At 40.7% G+C, this 23,438-nt stretch overlaps 1 protein-coding gene across 1 annotated transcript in view; it reads right to left on the minus strand.

The window, feature by feature from the left end:
- The window catches only part of KIAA0319 (KIAA0319 ortholog), a 54,191-nt gene extending 35,337 nt beyond the window's left edge, over window positions 1-18,854 (minus strand). The window contains 2 exon segments of the mRNA XM_050310093.1: window positions 8,748-8,905; window positions 18,720-18,854. Of these exon segments, the coding sequence (XP_050166050.1) occupies window positions 8,748-8,796 (49 nt within the window). The 5' untranslated portion in view covers window positions 8,797-8,905; window positions 18,720-18,854.
- Window positions 18,855-23,438: the final 4,584 nt, after the last annotated feature.

Genomic DNA, 23,438 nt, shown 5'->3' on the forward strand with positions numbered 1-23,438 from the left:
ATCTTGAAATGTTTTGCAAAGTACCTTTTGGTCCTGTGCTACAAATACAAATACATAGAGATAAAAACAAGTTGCCAATACTTAAAACTAAAAACAAAGCAGGGAACACACACCAAAAAAAAAAAAAAAAAAAAAAAAAAAATCATGGTGTACCTTCATTACCCCTACAGCATAGTAAGCAAAACATATTTTGAAACAAAACTTCAGTAAGATGTTGCAGCATGTCATTGTTTCATTTGAGGTAGAAGGCAGCAAAAATCTACACAGGAGAAAGATTTGCCATCTCATCTGAACTCCATGAAGAGTTCCTCACTCCAGCAAAATTGCTGGCCTTCATATAAGAGCTGGATCAAATTCTCAAACTTTTGCTGCTTTACCCAATAGTTCATGTGAAATCCCAACAGCTTGCTTAAGTATGGAGCATCTTTCCTTCATTTGTAGTGAAGTTGAAATCTTTTAGTATGACATCAATTTCATAGCACATCACAGACTGAGTGTGAAGTGTTCAAAACAAGCATGAATCAACATCCTGCCTATCTCAGTCAATTTTTAATATCTTGTCTAGGTGGATTTTTTTCCCTGGTTTTAAATGCTCTTCAGAACCCCTCTCTCTAAAATGCAACTTGAAAAATCTAAACATGCTTCAAGAAACAGTTGAGTAAAACCAGGATCTTTTTCTTCTGATTTTCAACTAGACTTGCTAACTCAACAAATTAAAACAAACATGTCACCACTGTGGAGCTAACATAATAATGGAAGACAAAGTTGACTCTGTCTGGTTTGCATTTCTATTAATGTCATTAAAAATTGAGTTCTGGAAGTAGAAACCTCTTTATTCACAATAATATAGGGCAGGAGAAAAAGAAAAAGGCAACTTGACTAATGAGCTGAGGGGAAGGAAAATGAAATCAAGGAGTAGGAGTAGGGTGGCCATAAGGGTTAGGTCTGACCATGAGCCTTGGAGATGCAGGGATTCTCCTACACATGTGCTGTGTCCAGCACCATACTACATCTTCTGGGCTGAACTGCAGCACAGTCCTTCACAAGTCATTAATACAGATACTGAAGTACCTGTGGGGGCATCATGCTGCCTGGGATGAATGTAAGCTTGGAAAGTAGGTTAAGTGCAGTAAAAAACCAAACCAAACTAAACCAAACCAAACCAAAAAATTGCATACTGAGGGATAGATGGACAAAATGTTACAATGGTTTGCAGAGATGGTTGTGGAAGGTGAGGAAAAATATGAAACAAAAACAAATTTTAAAGAAGAATAATGACTCGCAAATAGATATAGCTGAATAGGAAGATGACAAAAAGGATAAGGAGCTTCAAGTACCATTTTTCTGACTCCACCTGCTCCTTCACACAGAACTGGGATGCCGTCTCCTCTTCCACTTTACACTTTCAGTGAAAAAATGTATCCAGGGCAACACACACTTGAAACCTATCCTGCTCTAACAGCCTAGATATGTAGTATCTTTACATGTACCCAGGAAATGCTCAAGATTTGCACAGTTTTTTCTTTCACACTGCATATAATCTTTTTCTCTACATTCCCTTTTACCTCCAAGAATGTAAGACCCTGGCAGAGAATCTGAATTGTCATCACAAGTCTTTCCTTTAAGTTGTCTGCACATCTTACTACTGGGGAGCTCTGGATTAAAATGAAGTATAGGAGTCCTTTTGCAACCATATCCATTAATCTTATAAGACAGTGGAGAGATGAGAAACAGGCCTTTAAAGGAACTTAAACAGGAACATAACTCTGTGCAAATGTGCAATATTAGGTTAGTAACAATTAATACTTTAGGAACATGACTAGTAATGTGGACCAGAAAAACTCCTTTGGGGACTGTTTTCATCCCCTCCCCTTCTCTATTTCATCCCTGAAGGAGAGAGTGACCAACCTGTTCAAAGAAATTTGAAAGTTCATTATTTATTTGTTCAGAAAAGAATGACCACCAATTCTTGTCTTAGCTTATGCTTATGCATAGGCTTAGCTAAGGCTTATGCAACTGGGATACTCCACAGCTCTAACCTCAGGACACACTTCAAGTCTGCAATGAGGTTCAAATCTCTCTGCCACTTTCAGTTTGATACATTAGTTACCAAACTGCAGAGCCAACCTCCCTCAAAATTAATGGTGCTTCATTAGCCATTGTGAGAAACAAGTCCAGTACATTCCTGAAAAAATTAAAGACTTGGAACCTAAATCTCACAAGCAAGCAACCTAACCACAGGCCTTAGCTACCTGCTTTTTCAAATGTCAGAAGGCCTTGGTTTCATCCCAATAAAGAATGGAAAAAGCATTAAACTTCTGAATTTCTGTACAGTGGGAAAATTATTTCCCTGACAACTCTAAATTAAATCTAACAGTGCAATCCAAATCTCAAAGTAATGAAAGTTTCATCTCTTGCTTCAGCTAGACTTACATCGTAGCAGTAGGTACGCAAGAAAGGATGAATTTAACAGGTTATTTCAACCTCACACTAAGTATGTGTACATTAGCTGTCTTCACATGGAAAATACACGTAAGTGAACTTAATCTAATCTCCAATTTCATATTTCCCTTCATCCCATCCAATCTCCAGTCTGCAACGGGCTCAAGCAGAGGTAGTGAAGTCTCTTCTTACATAAAAATTACTGAAAGTGTGCCACATGAAAGGTCACATAGTAAAATTTGTGTCTGCTACACTACTACCTGCTGTAAGAGGTCATAGAACAGCTATTTTCCTTGTTAACTGAACTCAGAAATTAAAACACTGTTCTACTCTGACCAGTAAGAAGAAAAAAACCTAACATCATGAAATATTGTTTGTTTCTGAAGAACTCATTCAAGTTACCAATAGAAAGACTGTATTCCTTTATTACAAGCCCAGAAAACCCTCTGGAGCATGAGCCAAAAGCCTATAAAATTCTGAAAGTGTTCTTCCTTTTAGCTGTACCCTCTTATGTCTACTGTAGGACAACACTGACATATCCAAAAACCTAGCCAGGCAAGTCAATTACTCTTAAAAAGTCAACCCATACCCCCCCCTAAAATCGTGTTTAACAGCCACACTGTGGAATATAGCTTCATTTTACAGAGATTCCTACCTCTACTGAGAGAATGTCCACACCCTTCTTTGAGCTGCACGCTACCACTCCTTCACATCTTGGTGCGTGAGTCCATTGATGTCAAGGGCCCAACAGGAACACAGCTGTTCCTCTGTCACAGCTGGCTGGGGACCTTTCCTCAAGTGGATGTGGAAACTAACTGCAAAACCTAACAGATGCTCTCCCCCAATGCTCACACAACCGTGAGCACTTGAATGATTTGGCAGCAAATATTCTTTAGTCAGTAAGTAGCAAATTGTGACACTGTACTAACACCAGGTTCATCACAGCTAATCACCCCAGTATGAAACCCTGCAAGGACGGAACTGCTCTATTTGTTTTCCCTTACAGCAAGCAGTCCAACAAGAAGCAGAAAGAAGGAGCAAGAGGGAATGTGCAATAAAGAAGAGCTCAGATTCAGACCTTGCACCAAGAAAAGTGACAATCAATCAGAACCACTTCCCATTGCCTTCTTTCTGGTAGCACAGCAATGAGAGCCCACATAGCACACTATTCCCAAAGCCTGAAAGCCTCTGACCTACCTGAGCATGGACCATCCTACAGCAGTTTGCTACAGGAAGAGTAGGACTGTCCCTGCTTTCTTGATGTGTGCTCCCTCCACTCTCTCTTAGCACCAAACTAGCTGTTTTTATGGTTAATGATTTTTTAAAAAAGTCTATCCAAGTAACAATTCACCCTCATTGGGTGAATTTTGAGAGGAAAGACATTGTATAAAGTAAGAAATAGGTTTCATTTTTCCTACCATCAAAATAACACATTGAAACAATTTTGATAAGGTTCTGGAAGCAAAATTAAAACAAATTGATTTTTTTCCTAATTGCAGTCACCTAAGAGGAGAACTTAAAACTCCAGTTTTGAAGCTAGAGCAAATTTCCACAGGAGAGGTATAAACCTCTGAAAAGCACACTTTACATAAAAAATGCTGAAAAAGGCTTTGATAATGGCCTACAGAAGGCACTGTCCCGGACACCAGAAAAGCAGTGTTACTGAAAACTTCCTCAACATCTGAAATGTCACTGCATCAGTTCCTCTAGCAACAGTAAACATCTCTGCACACCGTGAACATGTTTTCATTCTGTTTTTGCAGGCTGCCTTGATGCTATTTGGGGTTCCCCCTCCCTTTTCCTGAAATTTTGCTGGTCTTTAAACTGGGATACATCTGGAATACCAAAATACTCTTTTGGGTCTCAGTAACGGTGCTGACTGAGGATTAAGCACTGCAAGGGGAGGAAAAGGAGAACAAACAGACAAAAAAAGTGCTCAGTTAAGTAAAAGCAAATCCTCAACACAAGCTAAAGCCAACAGGAAACTACTTATATTCACAAAAAATATCTGCAAAGCCTTTGTGATCATTATAGCAGCTTTCCTGATGTTTAACGTTCACATCTTGTGTCCAGGATCTGTCAAAGCACTCTAATGAGTTCAGTGGGTCTAACAGTCCTTTCCAAATACTGTTTTCATGCCCTGAATCTTCACCATCCCTGTTTGTCACTGATAAACCAACTAAGTGTTATTTAAAGATGGAAAAAAAAAGAAAAGAAAAAAAGTCAAAAACCAGAAAAAAGAAGGGGTAGATGCACAGCTGCAGCTATTACATCCTTTCGCAAGGAAACACCAGATCACTTCCAAAAGAGATATGGACAATGTGAGCAAACCCAGCATACTGCATAACTCACTATCATCTCAGAGATCGTAATCAAGCACTTCGTGGCCTTGTATCTCTGGAAAGACCTGTGTAAACCAGAACACTAGAACATCCAGTTACAGCAGTATAAGTAACAAAAAATGCACTGTGACCCCAGGCTGGTGGTTCCACTGTCATTTCAAAGACACACCTACATCTTAAAATGTCCTTTGACAGTCCTGGTCTGTGTTTCATGTGTTAGATACATGGGAAGAAAAGGGTATTCATCTTTTCTTCAAAGTCCAAGACCAGTAGTAGTGAAATGCGTTGAAAATTGAGGGTTTGTAATATATTTAAAAACAACCTCCCCTAGAGTAAAGAAAAGGATACCAATGAATTCTAGTAAAGAATCTGGGAGGTCATAAAACTTACAGCTGGGTTGCATGGAGTTAGAAGCAGGAGACTAGACTGCACAACACCTGCCACTGCCAATCCCCCTTCGAGTTTTTGATGGAGTGGATAATCTCAGAACAAAGCCCACAATACGCACACACAGTATGAAAAAACTGAGAGTCAGCCATAATAACACTTATATTTGAAGACATGCATTTCAACAGCAGTATTTGCAAGGTCTGCCTCAAATACCAAATTAGAACATGCCTGCTCAAGAGGAGAGTTAGACTGTATTAATTCCAAGGTATTGGATTTCCAGTTGCAAAGTAAACTGTTGTTTCTGTGCTGGAAAGCAATGTCTTCTGTAGCAATGTCTGCCATCTCTCATAAGGAAAAAAAATTCTTTTTTTAATACATTAGCATAAAAATAATAATTATTGGCCAGAATAATTTAAATGTATTTCAATATAAGTTGATTTCAGAAATGAATGGATAAAAGACAGTGAAATGAGATTATAAGCATTATAAGGAATGTCTATATGGCTAAAGTAGGAGCTGCATCCACAGGTTTTGGAAGCATATCTTCCAAAATGCATGAGATGGTGAATGAAAGAAACATGGTACACACTAATACTTATTGCCACATGCAGCTCAAGCATCCTGAGAGGCACAAACATTAGCCAGTAATAGATATCTGTATCCATTAGGTGATCTGCCTACTGTTCTAGCTTTGTTTTTCACTGTTTTACATGGCAAGGTTTTGGGAGTTGGAGTGGGGGGAAATGGACTGCAGGGATGGCCAGTTACAACAAAACAGATCCACAACTGGCCAAGGCTGACCCAATTAGGGATGGTGACAGCTCCTCTGTGATAATGTATTTAGTAAAGGGCAAAAAACATGGCACAACAGCAGCAAGCAGGAGAGAAGAGTAAGAAAACATGAGAAAAACCATCCTGTACACACCAAGGTCAGTGAAGAAGGGGGAGGAGGTGCTCCAGGTACCAATGCAGGGATTCCCCTGCAGCCTGCAGTGAAGAGAAAACACATTGTCCTCCTGCAGTCTGTGGACATCCACAGTGAAGCAGATATCTACCCTTCAACCTGTGGAGGACTCCACCTCAAAGCAGGTGGATAAGCCCTGAAGGAATCTGTGAACCCACAGAGAATCTAGACTGGAATAGGCTCCTGGACTGAACTGCAACCCCATGAAGAGGAGCCCACACAGGAACACATTTTCCAGCAAGACATGTGGCCCCAAAGGGGATCCACACTGGAGCAACCTGTTCCTGAAGGATTTTCCTGTGGAAAGGACCCATGCTGGAGCACTTATTCAAGAATTTGAGCCCATGGGAAAGACCCCATGCTGGAGCAGGGAAGGAGCTTGAGGAGAAAGGAGTGAAAGAGATGGAGCATTATGAACTGACTGCAACCCTCACTCCTCATAACCCTGAGCCACTCAGGGGAAGAAGACAGAAGAACTGAAAGTGGAGTCTAGGAAGAAGGAAGAGGTGAAGGGAAGGTGTCTTTAGTTCTTATTTCTCATTATCCTACTCTGCTTAATCCACAATAAATTAAACTAACTTCCCTGTGTCAAGTCTTGTTTGCTATTGAATCCATGAGTTTTTAATCATATTTTTCTCTCCCATTTTGCTAAGAAGGGGAAGTAATAGAGTGATTTGCTCTATTACTGGCTGGCAGCCAGCAAAGATCAACCTACCACATTCATGAAAAGCAGTCAAACACTATTAGTCAAAAGCCACCATGCACAAAATAAAACCAAATAAATGTCACCTAAATAGGACAGAGTAGCCTACCGCAATTTCTTTTAACCAGAGCATATTCTTCAATATCCTTCCAACAATGTTTACCAGTGAGCCTGTTTATCTATTCTCTCTGTAATGAAATGTCAAGCCTTTCTTTCCTATAGGAAGTCAATCTTCTCATTACCTTAAATTAAAACAAGTGTTAAGACTATTTGGGGTTTTTTTTTAAGACAAAGTGGTCCTTAAAAGCACAAGTTTGTGTGCAGAGAAAAACAGAAGGAACATCTAGCAAATTCCTGAGCCTGAGTCAATTCACCTTTAAGCCTGCACCAAAAAGAAGTCCTTTTGACTTAAAAAAGCTGAGTATCTACTGATGTATTTTAGCAAACATATCCTGGAAATCTATAAGAACCTTCCAGTTTAATTAAATATTAATTGGATTAAAAACTACTGCAAATTATCAAGATGGAAATAAATTCTTACATTTTTATTAAAATGAGATATTAGATTATATTATCCTCTGAACACTGTGTGCTGGTACCTGAGATATAAGGAGAGCCCTGAAATACAGTCAACAGTCTGACAGCAATGGTCTTGTTCTCAGACAAACCAAGAGAGCATAGCAAATTTGGAGCTAAAGACTGATAACTTTCTATACGCACGTGGAAGATATTCTAGTCTGCTAACAATTAACAGTATTATCAAAAGCACGAAACTGTGACGTTCTCTACAGGCAAAATCCAGTATTTACTGCACATTACTGTCTTCTGTTGAAGTTGCTGGGAGTTTTTTTCTAAAGATACTAGTATGGACCCTACAGCAGGTACTCAGTATCGCATAGGAGAGCATTTTATTTCCAAAAGGCATACTTGTTTACTACAGCAATAAAAACCTCAGCTCCACATTCTTCTCAAAGAAATTGGCACTATAAGATCCTCAGGGTGATCTTGATGACTACATTGAACCAGATGTGAGCACAGCTATACTTAACGCCTCTCTCCCCTCAGCTGTAGGTTAATACCTATCCCCCTTCACCCAACTTTTCCAAATTCAGTAGTCAGTTTAAGCCTCAGCATTACTAAGCAAGGCTCTCCCTCGTGAAACAGCTCATCCTGCTTTTACTGCAAGAGATGACTGTTATTTTTTTCAATTCCTGCTAATATAGATGTTGCCAGTATCTCCAAAGCCAGAATTCAAACACTCTTTTAAGAAAACAAACCCCACTTCTGCAAACACTTTTCTGCACTTGCCATATCAAAACTGCCTGCCCCGGATTAAGTCTCTCTAGGACGCAGCAGCAGTATTAAGAATTACTATCATTCTTCATCTGTCTAATTGTGGAAATAATTTACCTACTCCTGTGGCTGAAGCAGAAATTTACAGGACTTCCCTGTGGTCTTTGGAAGGAAATACATGTTTGTAGAGAGGATGATGAGGTGACAGATGTGAACAAATGCATTTATGCTTCTCATATATCAACTATCCTATGATACTTTGGAACAAAGAAGTAGCTTACAATACAAGCAATACATCATTCTTAAATTGCTGTCCTGAGGAGAAACAGAAGGAAAACTCTTTAAACTTTCCCACTACCCATCCTTGCCCCGTGCACCTCCCAGGAAACAGCCTACTGAAAATGGCTCCAAACAGCTACTCACAATTGCCTTCTTCCATTGCAGTCAACTGCCCATTATGAAGCTGTACCTTCCCAAAGATTTTTGGACTGAGGAGTCACAAGATTCTCCAGCTCTTGCCTTATTTGTATTTCCTTCACAGCTGTCTATACGTTCCAGGAGCATTTGCTTCTCTTTTCTGGGTGACTCAGACACACAAGAAGTCAACTCTTACCTGTTATTGCCCATAGGAACAGGCAGAGAACACCAGGTCCAAATGCCATGCTGCACCAGGGAGGCAGTGACAACTGCTTTTCCAATTGTGTCAAAACTCTAGGTCTTAATATTGGTTTCCTCTAATATTGTTTAGTTCCCTCCTGTGTCCATCAAGCACTGCAACAGACAGCACAGGAAAAAATAGGTCAGATGTGAGCATTAACTAGAATGTTACAGTAAAAGACAATAGACAGTTGATATGCAGGCTTTATCATTACTTCCTGGCTTCTTAGTGGATGACATAGTAGATCAGGCAAGCTGAAGATACAGAACAGATTACCTACCTGGAAATCTCTTTCTCTTTTCAGAAGATGCAGAAACATCCCAGAAAGATCTGTATGCTTGGGGTCCTCTACCTCAAAACCCACATTAATTGCAGTTATCTATCCAGTCCCTGGTTTTCCTCTGACTTGAAACAGAAACTAGCAGGTACCCTTAAATGAGGAATCAGAGACACTGTTGTTTGTGCTAAAAGCCATGCAGTGTTAAGGTAGCTCTTGAGGCAGCTTTCAAGCTATTCTTCCCCAACTATCAAGGTAAATGAAAACAGACACTTCTCCAGAATTTCTAGGGAGACATTCCTTGCCATGACACTAAATTCTACAAATAAGGCAGCCTAAGCAACAAATAGATGTAAGGAATGAATAGTTCAAAGCAACATTATTCATGCAAGAAAAAAAGCTAGTTTAGCCAAACTCACCACTCCCCCCCCTCACCCTGAGGATCCTAAATGGATGCTTGACCAAAAAGTATTTCTGTAAATGAAAACACAGGTAGTGATTTTTTCAGTGAACAGCCCTTCTCAAGGCAGCGTGTCACAGTCACCTTCCTTTGATGTTCATTACGTGACTTTCATATTTCAGCTGCCTGTATCTACATATGATGGAAACGCTGCTAACTGGATGCTCTTGGAAGGTTACTTACCACATCTAATTATATATGATGAAAGACCATCTTGTTCTTTTTCCCTTGCAAAAGAATTAAGTTCTCTTGTGCTAAGGGTGACTGAACTAGACCAGAAAGCCTAGCAAGTCAGCATTTGGACTTCTGCTCTTTGAGAAGGGATCTTTTCTAGATGGCTCTGTACATCTCTGTGGTTTAGTTTGAATGTTCTGAAATAAAACACTAAATACCTCATATATGAAGGGTAGAAAAATTATTATTACCATAAGATCATAATTTTGTGCACAGATTTTTTTCCTGTTTCTATGGAAATCTGCCTAGACTTGGAAAAGTTGCTAGCCACCAAAACCTGTGATTTGCAGAAGAGCTTATTACTGCAGCTCAAGGTTTCTGAGATATTGTGCATTCACTGTAACCTTCACTCATTCCCAGAAGCAGCCAAATGGATCAGATGCCTAAGAGAGACTTTTAGTCCTTTAGCCTAAGGAAAAATGCATCAGGCTCAGTATCAGAACATCATGAGGTCAGAATTAGCCCCCATAAGAGGAAGAAAAATAATTTGTTTATTTTATAGGCCTTTTTCCTCTGCAAGGGCAACTTAACTATCTCACTAAGAGGAGACAAATAGCAGGTTCTGTTTCCTACTGAACAGTTGACTGAGAAGTCCAAATGATTACTTCTAGCAACACTAAGAAAAATACTGAGAGGCTGCCCAAGTGATCCAGATTTTTTCAGCATTACTTGTATGGAGTTCAGTAACACAAGTTCTTGTAGCAAAAGGTTGTGGGTTTGATTTCCTTTTTTTTTTATTATTTAATTTGTATTAAGAAAATACAACTTGTCAAAGCTACGAAATACCAGATTTTGGACTGCTTGTAAAATCTCCACTGAATCCTTACGGGACACAACCTATGAGGATATAGTGAATGCACAAAAGCAATACTGTGTCCTCCCATGCTTCTTTGTGGCTCCACATCTATTGATGTTTAATTTCCACATAATAAAAGAGCTCCCATTCACTGCAACACTAGCTTGTGTTTCCTGATACTAGGATCAAGCTCAGACACAAAGTCAGAATTCAGTGCACAGCTTCTGACCCACAGATAAGAACAAAGCTACCAGACACTGCATGCCTTCTTAAACTGTTAAAACAATAAACACTGCTGCAGTGTGTGCATCTGATGCTGCCCTTGTCATCCTCATGATACTGTTCTGTTTCCCACAACTGCAAGTTTCATCACACAAACACAAAAGACATTATTTTTTAAAGAAGGTAGCAAACCATGAGATTCCAGAAGTTAAAAATAACTAAAGCCACAAGATTAATTTGCTAGCTGAATCTCTACCCTTCACGGATATCACAAAGCCTGTTATTTTTATAACAACAAAAGCAGCCAGCATTGCTGGTAATTACTTTGGCATTTCTTGGCTCTTAGGAGTTCAAGTCTGACTTGAACTCTTAGCTAGAAGAGGGATGGCAGCCTTTAGAAGCAGGTATGGTAAAAATAGATATGTATTATCTATATGTTGCCTTACTCTGAAAGCTACGTTTTTCTGGTCCAGCTGGCAGATTATGGCAGTGCTCTAGCCAACAGAATCAGAGGGAATTCTGAACTGATCCCTTTGTACAAACATTTGGACTTCACCATCTTTTAAACATATGCAGTTCCTGATCAGGACCACAACATCTTCTTGTAGATAATGTATGAAGAACAACAGCTTTCCAAGGAAAAGGAACTGCCTATATTTTCCCCCTCTTCTCTACCCTAAATCTCAATCTACACTTTGCTTCGTTTTAGCTTCAATGCAGAATGAAGTAACTTTCTCCCTTAGAGACAGAAAGGGATCAGCCAAGCAGAATTGTATTGCCACTTCCTACACCTAATTAGGCCAGGGCTATAACCATAGGAATGTGTATGGACTGAATTACCTGTGTCTGGGAATACATTAAAATCCTACAGCTCTGAAACAGCAAATAGAGCATAAGGCAGTATGCTGGTGCCCTCCAAAAGGTGTAGCAGGATGCTTGCACAGACAAGAATAAGTGGTGTCATGAAGGTAGCCAGAGAACAATGCCAGGTAGCAGAAACCTCCAGGAGAGTGAGTGTCCTGAATGCTAGGCCCAGGCACACTGTCACGGGGGGTAAACACAGGCAGAGGCTTCTTGCCTTCTCGTCCTCCTGGTCATTAGCACAGCCAGGCAATATGCCAAAACAAATACTGAAACAGCATCTGAAACTCAACCCACAGGTAAAGCAAGCCCCCTATTTTTGAACTGACAGTATCTCTTATATAAAGCAGCCTGGCGGGGTAAATGAACACATAACCACACTTAATGAAAGCTTCCATATACATATATAAAAGTATACACACATGCATATATGTCAACATTTCTATTAAACATAATACAAGACAATCCTTTCAGAAATCCACTTCTCATGAAGAATTTAAATTAGTTATCAGTTATTGTACCTGCACACTAATACCTGAGAAAATTACTTAAGAGCTGAGCATTAACATTGTATAAATACTTCAGAAGAAAGAAAAATAAAACTTCATGCCAGTAGCATTTTCCCCTAATAACACAGAGAATAATTCAGGACACTTGCAGACACTAGGAGGTTTAACAATAACACAGACTGCATGAACACACATCATCAAAACAGCCACAGGTTAGGCATCTAAATAAAGGGGATAATTTTCAAGCCCTTCAGTAGATGTGGAAGATGTTGCAGAGTCATCAAGGCTTGTGACCTGTGCAAAGTCACCTTCCTCTCAAACAATTTTCTAACAATAGGTACCTATACTTGAAAAAAACACCATGACTACTGACGGAAAATTATTGCAACTGCAGGATACAGTAATAATCACAAATGTCTCTCTGTGTTATTCAGAGGGGCTCCCACAGGTCTTGGTGAAGGCTTACATTAGACTGTCATTACATTCCAACTCTACATCAATTTCCTTGGTCAAGTCCAGGGCACAAACAACAAGTTAACCATGACAAAAAGCCAAACTGAATAGCTGAAAACACCTTGCCTGTTAAGCTGGATTGGCTACCTGCACCACTAGCTCCACTGGTATCCACAGCTCTGTCAACTGCTAAGTGAAGACAACTGGACAAATAAAGACAGAGCTGCAGTGCTTCATGGAAAGAGTAATTTTATTCTACAAGATTTAAGTAGCCTTTATTGCAATTGCTGTGGAAAGAGCAAACAATATTGGAAATCCTAAAGGTGAGAGAGTTAGGAGGGGTCTATGGTGTCAAGAGCTATTTACAAGGAAGGACAGAGTATTTTAAACCCACCAATGAATGGTGGAACTACTTTGCTGGGAAATAAAAACACTATTATCAGAGTCAGGATTTACACGGTATTATGGCATACAATATTAAGTGTAAAAGGTCAAAATATTTCAGGATTGTTATTACTTAATTTGCAATACAAACATTTGTATAGCCCTGAGGTCAGTCAGCCCAGCAAGAAGGGGGAACTAACCAAAAGTTAACTCTCAGGAAAAGTCAGTAACACAGAGTGAGATGGTTAGACACCAGAGAGCCCCACACTCCCCACTGATCAAAATATCTCCCTTCAGAAGGCAGTCAAACTATTGAACAATTCCTCTAAACCATCATACTTTCATCTCCCTATGTTTTCTATTTTCACAAGGACATAGCAGAGAGTACTGATAAGTGAGGCAATAACAAATATGTACTCCACAATGAAAATTGAGACCTGTAAATGAAGAGATTGAAGGAACAAGATGGTATCTTGACCCTTCCACAACACAGAGGCAAGACAAAGCATCCTTACATCATACTTTGGATTTTTACTTAGCCTGTCCTAAGCCTCCCATGAAGGGTATTTCAGAATTTCTCTATCCAGCTTCTTCCAGCACATAAGTAGGTTTTTTTCAACAGGAATACAGATCACAGAAGAAAATACATAAAAGGTGGTTGAAATTTTTTTTACCTTGCAGAACTCAGAGGTGCTACTACCCAACAGCTGACTGAAGGCCTGTGACAAAGTCTTGTGGTCTCAATCGACTGCCTAGTTCAAGTGCTATTACGACAGAATGCAATTACACACAGCAAGCTGCACCTCACAATGGGCTCCCACTAGATACTGAGGCATCCTTATGCAGCAGAGGTACAATTTGCAGGTGTGGGTTGACGCTTCTGGAGAAACTTGAGTAAATTATAAGGAGAGCTAGAAGAAAGATACTCACATAGGCAGTTTAATCCGGATCATGTAAGCGCACAGAAGAATGTATTTATTTTGCACTTGTTCGAGGTCAAAAAATGACTATCCTAAAACTACACAAAAAACCCACTTGTCCATAATGCTGGGCTGAAACTAATGGCATTTTTTTCCACTTATATTCTAAGTGCTCAAATTAAAAGGAAGTATTAATTGATTCAAACCATCATTTTGAACTGCAGTTCTTAGGATTTTGACAATTTTTCCTTAAGTGTCATTCCCTGAACTACAGTAATTATTGAAAAAGTATCAATTTTCAGTAGAAAAAAAATAAATCTCTCTCTACTGCAGGGAAAGCCACACCATTTAAAACCACAAGATTCATAGTTTTTCATAGATTGATCAAGGCTTCAAATACTGACAAACTCTTGATCTCATTTAAGTCACTGTTAGGATTTAGAAGATCTCATTTAGGATAAATTGAACTGTTGCAATTGTTAATAACTGCTATTTAATATCTAATGCTTAAAAAAAAAAAAAAGATTGACTCTTCTTGAGTGATCTCTACCTAAGCCTCAAAGCTAATATTTGCAGACTGAAGACCCAAGTTTGCAAACATACTATTAGGAATCCTGGACAGTGGTCTCAGAAGTACTGAATATAGAAACGATCACAGTTCAAAGGAAATTGCAGGCACTTGCTACCAAAACATAGGGGCCAGCTGTCACATAAAACATGAGGCTGTCTTGAAAACAAACACGTTTATAACTTCAGCCAAAGAAATACCAGCTACAGAAAGGGTTGCAAAAGCTTTTATGTTATTGTGCAGTGCAATTTGAATTGCTGCACTTAATTAACTACTAGATTTTACTTTGACGTTATAGCATAATAGTACTCATGATGCAAACATTGTGGAGGAAGACAATTCAAAACTGCTACATTAAAATTCAGCTTTTACTATAAAAGTTCTCTGAACTCACTCCCCTTACATGAAATCCAAAGTTCATAGAAAAAGCAACAGTCTGACACTTGAACTCAAATGGATGCTGTAGGATTTTAGATAATATCTGTGTATTACACTATGGTGTTATAAAACCGGACTTAGAAGTACATCTAATTTATGATAGCTTTCAAGGGCTGTTCACAGATTGACTGGCAGTGGCTGGATCAAGCAATGTAAGTACTAATGTCAACAAAGCTAATTGGTCATTTCTGAGATTAGAGTATTGAATAACCAGTGACTGCCTGAGATACAATCACACACACTGCAGGAAAAAAAGCTTGCATAAGGGGCGTGGGTACAACAGCAGATAGCCAGAAAAGCCCAAATCTTCCAAGTGAAGTACGTAAACACTCTCTTCCTTTGTGTCTTGCTATTTTATCACCTTCAGGAAAATATTTTTAATGCAGTTGGATGTTGTACATCCATTTCTAGATCTAAATCTTGTGTGTTGATATAAGAGCAGAGAAATGAGTACATTCCCTTAGCTAAGAAAGTGGGGGATGGAGGGGTAAGTCCTTTCACCCACCTGACCATGTCAACTTTTATGTTCATTGTTAGCTTGCTCTCCCATAGAGAAAAATCTTACTTGACAGATTTTCCTTTTTTTTTTTTTCACCACTTACCTACCCTTTAAGTCATTTATTGACTGATTTCAACCAGAGAAGAACAGATTACCAGCAGGTAACAGAGATCTCATGAGTTCTGTAAAATAAACCAAGCCAGAGAAGACAAAACTGCATTCTGAATGTCTACAGGCCCACCCTCAAAAAACATGCCATTCAGTTTCCATGACTGAAAATAGTAGCCCATGTGTCATGTCATCGAGAGGGGACTATGTGGCAAAAATGGAGAGGGACATAGAAAGGCAATGAAAAAATCCTCGTTTGACCTCAACACATAAATTCATAGAAATCTTCCTTATCTGCTGTTCAGAAAGCTACTTGCTTGTTAAAAACAGCTAAAATACAAGTGTGCACACACACTCCCCTAAGATGTAAACTTCTGGAGCCCACTCTCAGATAAGTGAGCCCTTTTCATTTCTCTAAAACCCATCTATATTTAACCAGGGGAAGTCCTTGCAACATGTAGAACAGTTAACAAACTGTACAGAGGACAGATTTATCAAAGAAAATGCACTAGGACAGGAAACAACCTCTAAACTTCTCCTTCACTAAGGCTAACTAGCTGAAAACTCCCATTAGATTAACCACATTCATATTATCTCCAACCAGACTGACTCAATTCCAATCCGCTCAGTACAAAGTCACATCATCCTGAAAAATACTCAAAGGTCAAACTGTGGCACCATTTGGGAAGAGATTAGGTGCTTAAATGGAAAAGCAACTATATCTGCTGTTAAATTAGATTATAAATTTGTACAGAAAGACACTTTGTGACAGAAATTGAAAGCTAACTGCCTAACAGTAGGAAGGATTTCTCCCCATGGGTACAATATCCATTATAATGGTTCTGTGCTTTCTCTACAGTGTTGAAATTGGAGACTGCTGGATATACAGCACTCGATCACATCTCCACCTTTAATCACCAGTTTCCCTTGAAGGATATACATTTAGTTCCACTATCAAAACTAGCAAGAATAAATCTTTCCCATACGCTTTCTTAAAAGAAAGATTTTAAGCAAAGTCCGTACAACTGGTTTGTCTAGAAATCCATAGCAAACCTTCTTCATCACAGAAGGTAGAGCTGGAAAGAGTCTGAAGGGCTCCACCTGAAACAGATCCTGTGTCTGTGCACATGGGGACAGAAGGAATCAACTGCTTTTAAAAGCATTCCTGATGGAGATTTCACAAACAGGTTTAGAAACCTGTCCGTGGTAATTTCTCCCTCTCCACACTGTTGAAACTGGCAGCCCACTCAGAGGGCATCCAAACCAACATGGCTGTACACAAAGCTGAACTAAACTATGGCATCTCCAGGTCACCAAAACTTCTTCACTTTATGCAGCTCATTGGAATTGATAGTATTGCAACTGATATGCAACTAATGAAGATGAAACAGATTCATATTTGCCTGTGTTTTCTGTGGAACATGAAGTTTTCAGAAGTGTTACAGAAGTGCTCCTCCAGCCCTCCATCACAGTACTTCCCAAAGGAAATGGTGGGTACAAGACTAAACTGGGCAAGAAACCACAGACCATGACCATAACTGTAATCATCTTAAATAAGGTAAAAACCAGGTTATAATGCATTCTCCACTGTCTTGTCCTTAAGGAAAAGCACCAGCCCACAAAGCTCATACACATACACTCTCATCTTACTTGCACCACTCAGACACACAGTTTGATGTACAACATGCTGAGCAGCTCACCTCCCATCATCTAAGCCACCAAAGCAAGTATAGACAGTATCACCTATTAACTCCGTATTATACCAGGTTTTTAAAGATTCAAATTTGACTCAGTACAATGCCTAATTGTGAAACATGACCCAAAACAGTCAATCTTGCCACACAAAGAATGAATAATTAAACAAAACAAACATCTATTAGAGTTGTGTGGTTGAGAACCAGTCTCCTACTGCAAGATATTGCAAAGGCAAAGGCAAAGGCAGAACCTACCCCAAAGAGTTTACTATATCAACTCCACTATCTTGTCATGCAGTCAGTGTGAGGAACATGAGTGTTCCTGCAGTATAAACGGATAGGGAGGAACAGAGAACAAAAGAGTTTGGGCTTCACATTGTTCCCTCAACTATCTGACTACTCGTAGGCTTTCTGCAATAGGCTCCTGAAGCAGTTCAGGAGAAGGATGGAACTGTCTTCTGGTTTTGTATAGCAACACCGATGCAGGTAACACCCAAAACTGCAACAATTTAAAAATCACACTTATTACTTTCTTCTGTTTAAGCTCTGCTCTAACTGCTCAGAATGCAACCTGACAAAGCATTTCACATACTACACGTAAGCATGCTCAGCAGACACGTCTGGGCTGTAACAAACACACACTTTGACAGAAGACCGGAGAGCATCTCGGCAAGAGTAATATTCTCACATTCCTTGAAGATATGTATAGAGAGATATTTAGATGTATATATATGGAGAACAACATAAATCTGTGATTTCTGAGCTCAGATCAGACATAGCTAAATGCACATGCATTAGGAAACATACTACTGAAACTGATCCTTCATACTAAAACACTTATTTTTCTATACGTACATAAATAAATCTATCTGCAAACTAAACACCAACACACACATTCCCCCAATGCAGCTCACTGCTGTATCTCCCCACGCTCTCCCGGCCTAACAGGTCGCACAGGATACACACTTTGCCACACGCAGACGGTGGAGTGCAGGAGGCAGGGAGGGAGAAGTCCCTGGAAGACCGGATGGCTCATCGCTACCGCTGTCCCGCAGCATTCCAGCCCGGCGCTCACAGCCGCGGCAGGGCTCTCCCTCCCCGCTAGCCCGGGATGCGCCTCGCCGGGAGCGGCTGCCCAAGCGCCCAGCTCGGGGAGCACCGGCTCCGTTTTCCGCCCCTTCCCCACCTCCGCCCAGGCCGCGGCGGCGATCCTACCTGGCGGCGAAGGAGGGCAGGAGCCGGCACGGCCCCGCCGCCCCCTTCCTCCCGCGGGCGCTCGGCGCCGGGAGCTGGGAGCGGGGCCGGGGCGGGGGCGCTCGGCGGGGCCGGGGAGGGCGGCGGAGTGCCGCCCGCCTCCTCCCGCTGCTGACTCAGGAGCAGGCGCCGTCCCTCCACACCGCTCCCGGGGGACGGCCGCCGCGTTCCGCGCAGGATCGCTGCCCACAGACACCCCCGAACACGCACGGCCCGCCGCCGCTGCCGCCGCCCCGGCTCCGAGCCGCACCTGTCGGCAGCGGCAGCAGCCCTGGGCATGGCAGAGGAGGGGTGGGAGGCGGCTCCCCTGCCACCCAAGGGTTGGTCCAGCTCCATCCCAAGAAGGACTGGGGGGAGGGAGGTGTTTCCTGCCGGCAGCAAGGCGAGGAGGTGCCGCGCCTCCATCTTGAGGAGGGGTCGCGGGGGAGAGCGAGAGGCGCAGCCCCCTGGGCGGCCGCGGCTCGGTGGTCCCGCTCCCGCCTGGGACCCGGCTGCGGTGGGACCGTGTTACCGTGCACAGTGCTACGCCGAGAGGTTTCACTCTCCTGAGACGCGACCTCGGTGGTGCTGCTGCTGGAGATGAGCAAGCAAGAGGTCTCCCAGGTCTGAAGACCTGAAGCACAGGGTCTGAAGGTGTTGAGCCAACAAGGTGTGGTGGGAAGGCAGCCGAGCCCTCTGCATCACTCCACATTGCGTACCAGTGTCCGAAAGGCGACCATGGTGTCGCGGTTGTCTGCCAAGTGGCATCGAAGGTGGGATCCCACAGCTTCAGTATTGTCGTGCTCCGTGCAGGACTCCATACCTTTGCTATTGTCCCCACGGCTTTTGGCTACTCTGTCTCCACGTGCAATGTTTTGGCGACGCTGTCACTCCTGGTAGGGATTTTCCACAGTGACTGGCTGCACGGGGACTGCAGCAGGAGGCTAGCACCTGTCTGGTATGAGTTGTGCTCGGGCAAGCCCCTAGTCCACACATCCTCATTCTACCGTCCTTCTGATCCTTATCTTTACAATTTTCTGAAAAATATTTGGCCTGGGACCCAGTGCTGCTCCTCTGGCAAAGTCCCACATCCTAATGGCAAATATCTCACTTTGAAGTCACTATAAGAGTACCCATGGTTTATTCAGCACAGCTTCTTAATAAAATAGTCAACATTTCTGTGTCTTCATTTTCCTCTCACCTAGTTCTTATCCACATTTTCTGCTGAGAGCCATATTGCAATTAGAACATGCAGAAATGGTTTGTTGTTTCTTTGATTTTTACAGCTCCTCTCCAAAATAATAGACCAATTTACATTTGCAAAGAGGCATTTTTCTACAAAACACCAAAGTCCATGTGCCATTGAGAAATGGATTTTGCCCATCTCAGCAAAGTTTTAGAACAAGCAATTTCATTTGTAAGTGAACTAAGATGCAAAGAGCAATGAATTTCAAACTTAACATGCAAAGGTTTCATGCTGATTTGCACCAGCCTGTCAAGGTCCCAAATCCTCTCTTCAACCTGTTAGCGATGCTACTGTATTGACAAGTCCTGTTTAGTCTTTAAGGAATTGCCAATGCTTTACTTGGGGTAAATAGTATTTTGCAGGTACTACAGGATGATGAAAAAAAATTGTTCTAAAGATGTAAAAATGTTCTCTTGGGCATACAACAGCTTTTATGTCCTCGTCTGATTCCCACTTTCCCATCTGTGTTTAACAATGCTCTGTATGATATTTCTTGAACCTACTTAAATCTTCTTCAGTGTGGGGAGCTCATAACTCATATTTTTGCTCTATAGAGCAAGGAATTAAAACTCTGAACTGTAATAGTGGATTGCTTTTAAATATACCTTGAGAAGCATAAATGTCTGTTGTCATTGCTTGAAAAATTTTTTTTTTTCTATATTGTTATGCCAATTTTGATTCCTCAGTTTCTGTGATTTCCATGTGTTAGCTGTTTTGGCCAGCTTATGGAGACTGAAGTCTGCTTATTTCAAGTGAATGAAAAAGGATTGGGAGAATTCCTAAAAATTATTCCAATAATAACACAAAAGTATCAATGAGAAGACTGCTATATTTTTGCCATTGTTGACCAATGCTACTTGACATGGAAGAGGACATATGTGTGGAGAGAGGAAGCCTGCCTATCTTTCCTTTGTGGCAGTCCCGTTTCTCATGTCTTGCAGCCTTCCTGTGAGCACTGGGGATTGATTTACTCACGTAGTGGAGGAAGAGGATTGTCCTCCAATGCTTCACGTGGTTGTATGATCCTAATTTTACTGACTGTTGAAGCACTAGATATAGTGGCACGATTTTTTTGTAATTATTTCCTCTGCAGGAAATATTTTTCACTTGTACAGTGTTAGTGCTTTTTGAAAGATCTGTGCAGGTATGCAAAAGACTTCTTAGCACATCATAGTGATGAGTCCTCTGCATGTCCCCTGAGGAGGTACCTACCATCGCCTTAAGGAAAACAGGGTGAAAGGGATGAAAGCAGCAACTGTCCCTCTTTTTGCTTTCTCTGCACTGGAGTGGCTGATCCAGTGCCCTTGACTTTCCAGATTGTCTTCTCTGTTGAATGCACAAGATGCAGCTAGTCCTACACAAATGCAAAGGCATCAGGGCAAACAGCTCCCATTTGATAAACCCAGCAGCAGCACCTGGTGCCTGTTCACAGTCTGCAAACTCCAGAAATGCTGTGAAATGGTGAAACAGACCGTGAAGGCAGGTTCACTGCAGATGGCTGAGGCTAAGATGGTATTTTCTTGCTGAGCCAGTTCTTGCCTTTCATATCATCGATAAATTAATAGGCTTAAGCCTCACAAAGTAATAGGCTCAGCATGCTGTAATGGTATCTGAAAATCGTTAAAAGTTCAAAACGTAGCCTTTTAGGTAAATGTTGATCTGGTTACCTCCAGCTGCCTTCCCACACTAAGTGCATTCATTTGATCAGACAAAAGCCTTGTGAAGCTGTCATCACCCTGGACAACTAACTCACTGCCAGGTATTCAGGGTCATTTTGGAGACTGCCTCTGACATTTATCCCCCACCACTGCCAAGTGGACCTTATGAGCAGTTTCTTGCTGCGACAGGGAAGCCCTGGTCTGAGGCACAACATAACATTACTGTGGCACGCAGGGAGATTCATCCCATAGCAGGTGGCTGGCACAGCCCTCCCAGTCCCCCTGCACTCTGCTCTCCTTCCCACTCTTGGCTAATTTGCTAAACCAGCTGCTCTGAAGTTTTCCATGTAACATCCAATTTAAACAAAAGAGGTCTGGGACATATGCCACTTTGGTCATATTACTTAACCCTTATTAGATTGTATTGTGCTTTTCTAAAAATATCCTTTTCCCAGCTCCCATCTTAAACAGGTAAAACATCTTGATCTGTTTCTACTCAAAGGAGTGTCTGCCAGCACTGAAAAAGACAGTTGTATTCACCTTCAAGCCATGTGAGACTGATTTTTTTTTGTTTGTTTCCTCATTAATTTTAAGAATTTTTGAAAGCTGGAATGAGATGAGTTCCCCTTCTTGGCCACAGCTGTCCAGTATGTCAGTTGTACTTACGTGTTTTTTCTACTGCCAGCCCAGGTAAAGCTTCTGCCTTGACAAATGATGTCTAAGTAGGTTTTTATTAACTTCTCTGTCCCACCAGTGACAGTATCAGGAAATCTAGTAAGAGTGCAAAAGGTTAGAGTGACATGGTGTAATCCTTTCCTCCTTTCCTTTGTTGACGTATGTTATCTTTGAGGAAGCCGTGTACTTTTACCCTTTTTCTTAATCTAAACTGTAGTTCTACAATATTTCTGTATGTTAGTAAGTCCATTTCTTGTCATGTATGCATGTATCCATAAATAATGATACGGTAGTGATTTTACCATGAGTTGCTGCAGATACAATATTATTTTCATTTCAGTTGTAGTGTAGCAACATTCCTGCCCACTGCATCTTCCATTTAAACCTGTTTTCTCAGCCTTCTTGAGAAATGAGAGCATTATACTGACAGCTTCTCTGTCTCTGGGGTTCAGTTTTCATTGGGCTGGTGTTCCACGACAAGCCACATCTCTGAAAAATAAAAAGCTACTATTTATGAAACTTTATTAGTTAGTCTTTGCTTGTACTCTTAGTGAAGTTAGGTGGAGTAACCCTGTAACCTCTGCTTGGGGTTTAGCTGCACTAGGCATTTGCATGCACTGTCTTCAGAAGGATTTTGTATTGAATTGCCTCCTTCTGGGTAAAAAAACACCAAAACACAAACTTGATAACAGGACCCTTATTGAGATTTTCAAATCACATTGAGATGATACAGAAAATCATGCCAACTACTGATCAAAATCCACTCATATGTTTCTGTGTAATTATTCCCATCTTTTTTCTCTTCTTGCTGATGATTTCCACTCTTTACATTGTTTTAACTGCTCATTTAAGATCTATACAGGCAATCACATCTGTAATTTGATCTAAAAATTTTGGATATGTCTTCTTTGTCCTTGTATACAATTGACTTTCAAACCTTCATAAGATGTGTGAGATTTATGGTTTCAATTGTCCATATACTTCCTCTTTGTAAAACAAATTTTTATTACTTACAAATTCAGAATTTCCTCTATAATTAAGAACATAAATGTTCTTTAGGTGTATACTTTTAATCATGATAACATGATTTTTCTTTTATTACTTTTATTATTCTTTTATTGCTGTTTGCTTCTTTTTCTTAAATCAATGTCATTATTATTTACCTCCACAGATGTTTAACATTTCCTTATTTTGTTATATCTCTTCTGTTTTAGTAATTTCAAGCTATTTTGATGTATGAGTGTTTAAAACTTTGTCTGGATCCTCAGAAGAAGTTGCTTTTTCTTTATATCTTCATCAAACTATTAATAAAATAATGCTTCTGATAGTACAGGATTTTTTCAAGGTCCATTGTCGTCATTGATTATCAATGGGAGAGGATTGCCACATTTTCTTATATTCCTGTGTTTGT

The sequence above is a fragment of the Myiozetetes cayanensis genome, unplaced genomic scaffold (assembly GCF_022539395.1).
Source record: "Myiozetetes cayanensis isolate MyiCay16 unplaced genomic scaffold, myiCay2020 scf1, whole genome shotgun sequence".
NCBI lineage: Eukaryota > Metazoa > Chordata > Aves > Passeriformes > Tyrannidae > Myiozetetes > Myiozetetes cayanensis.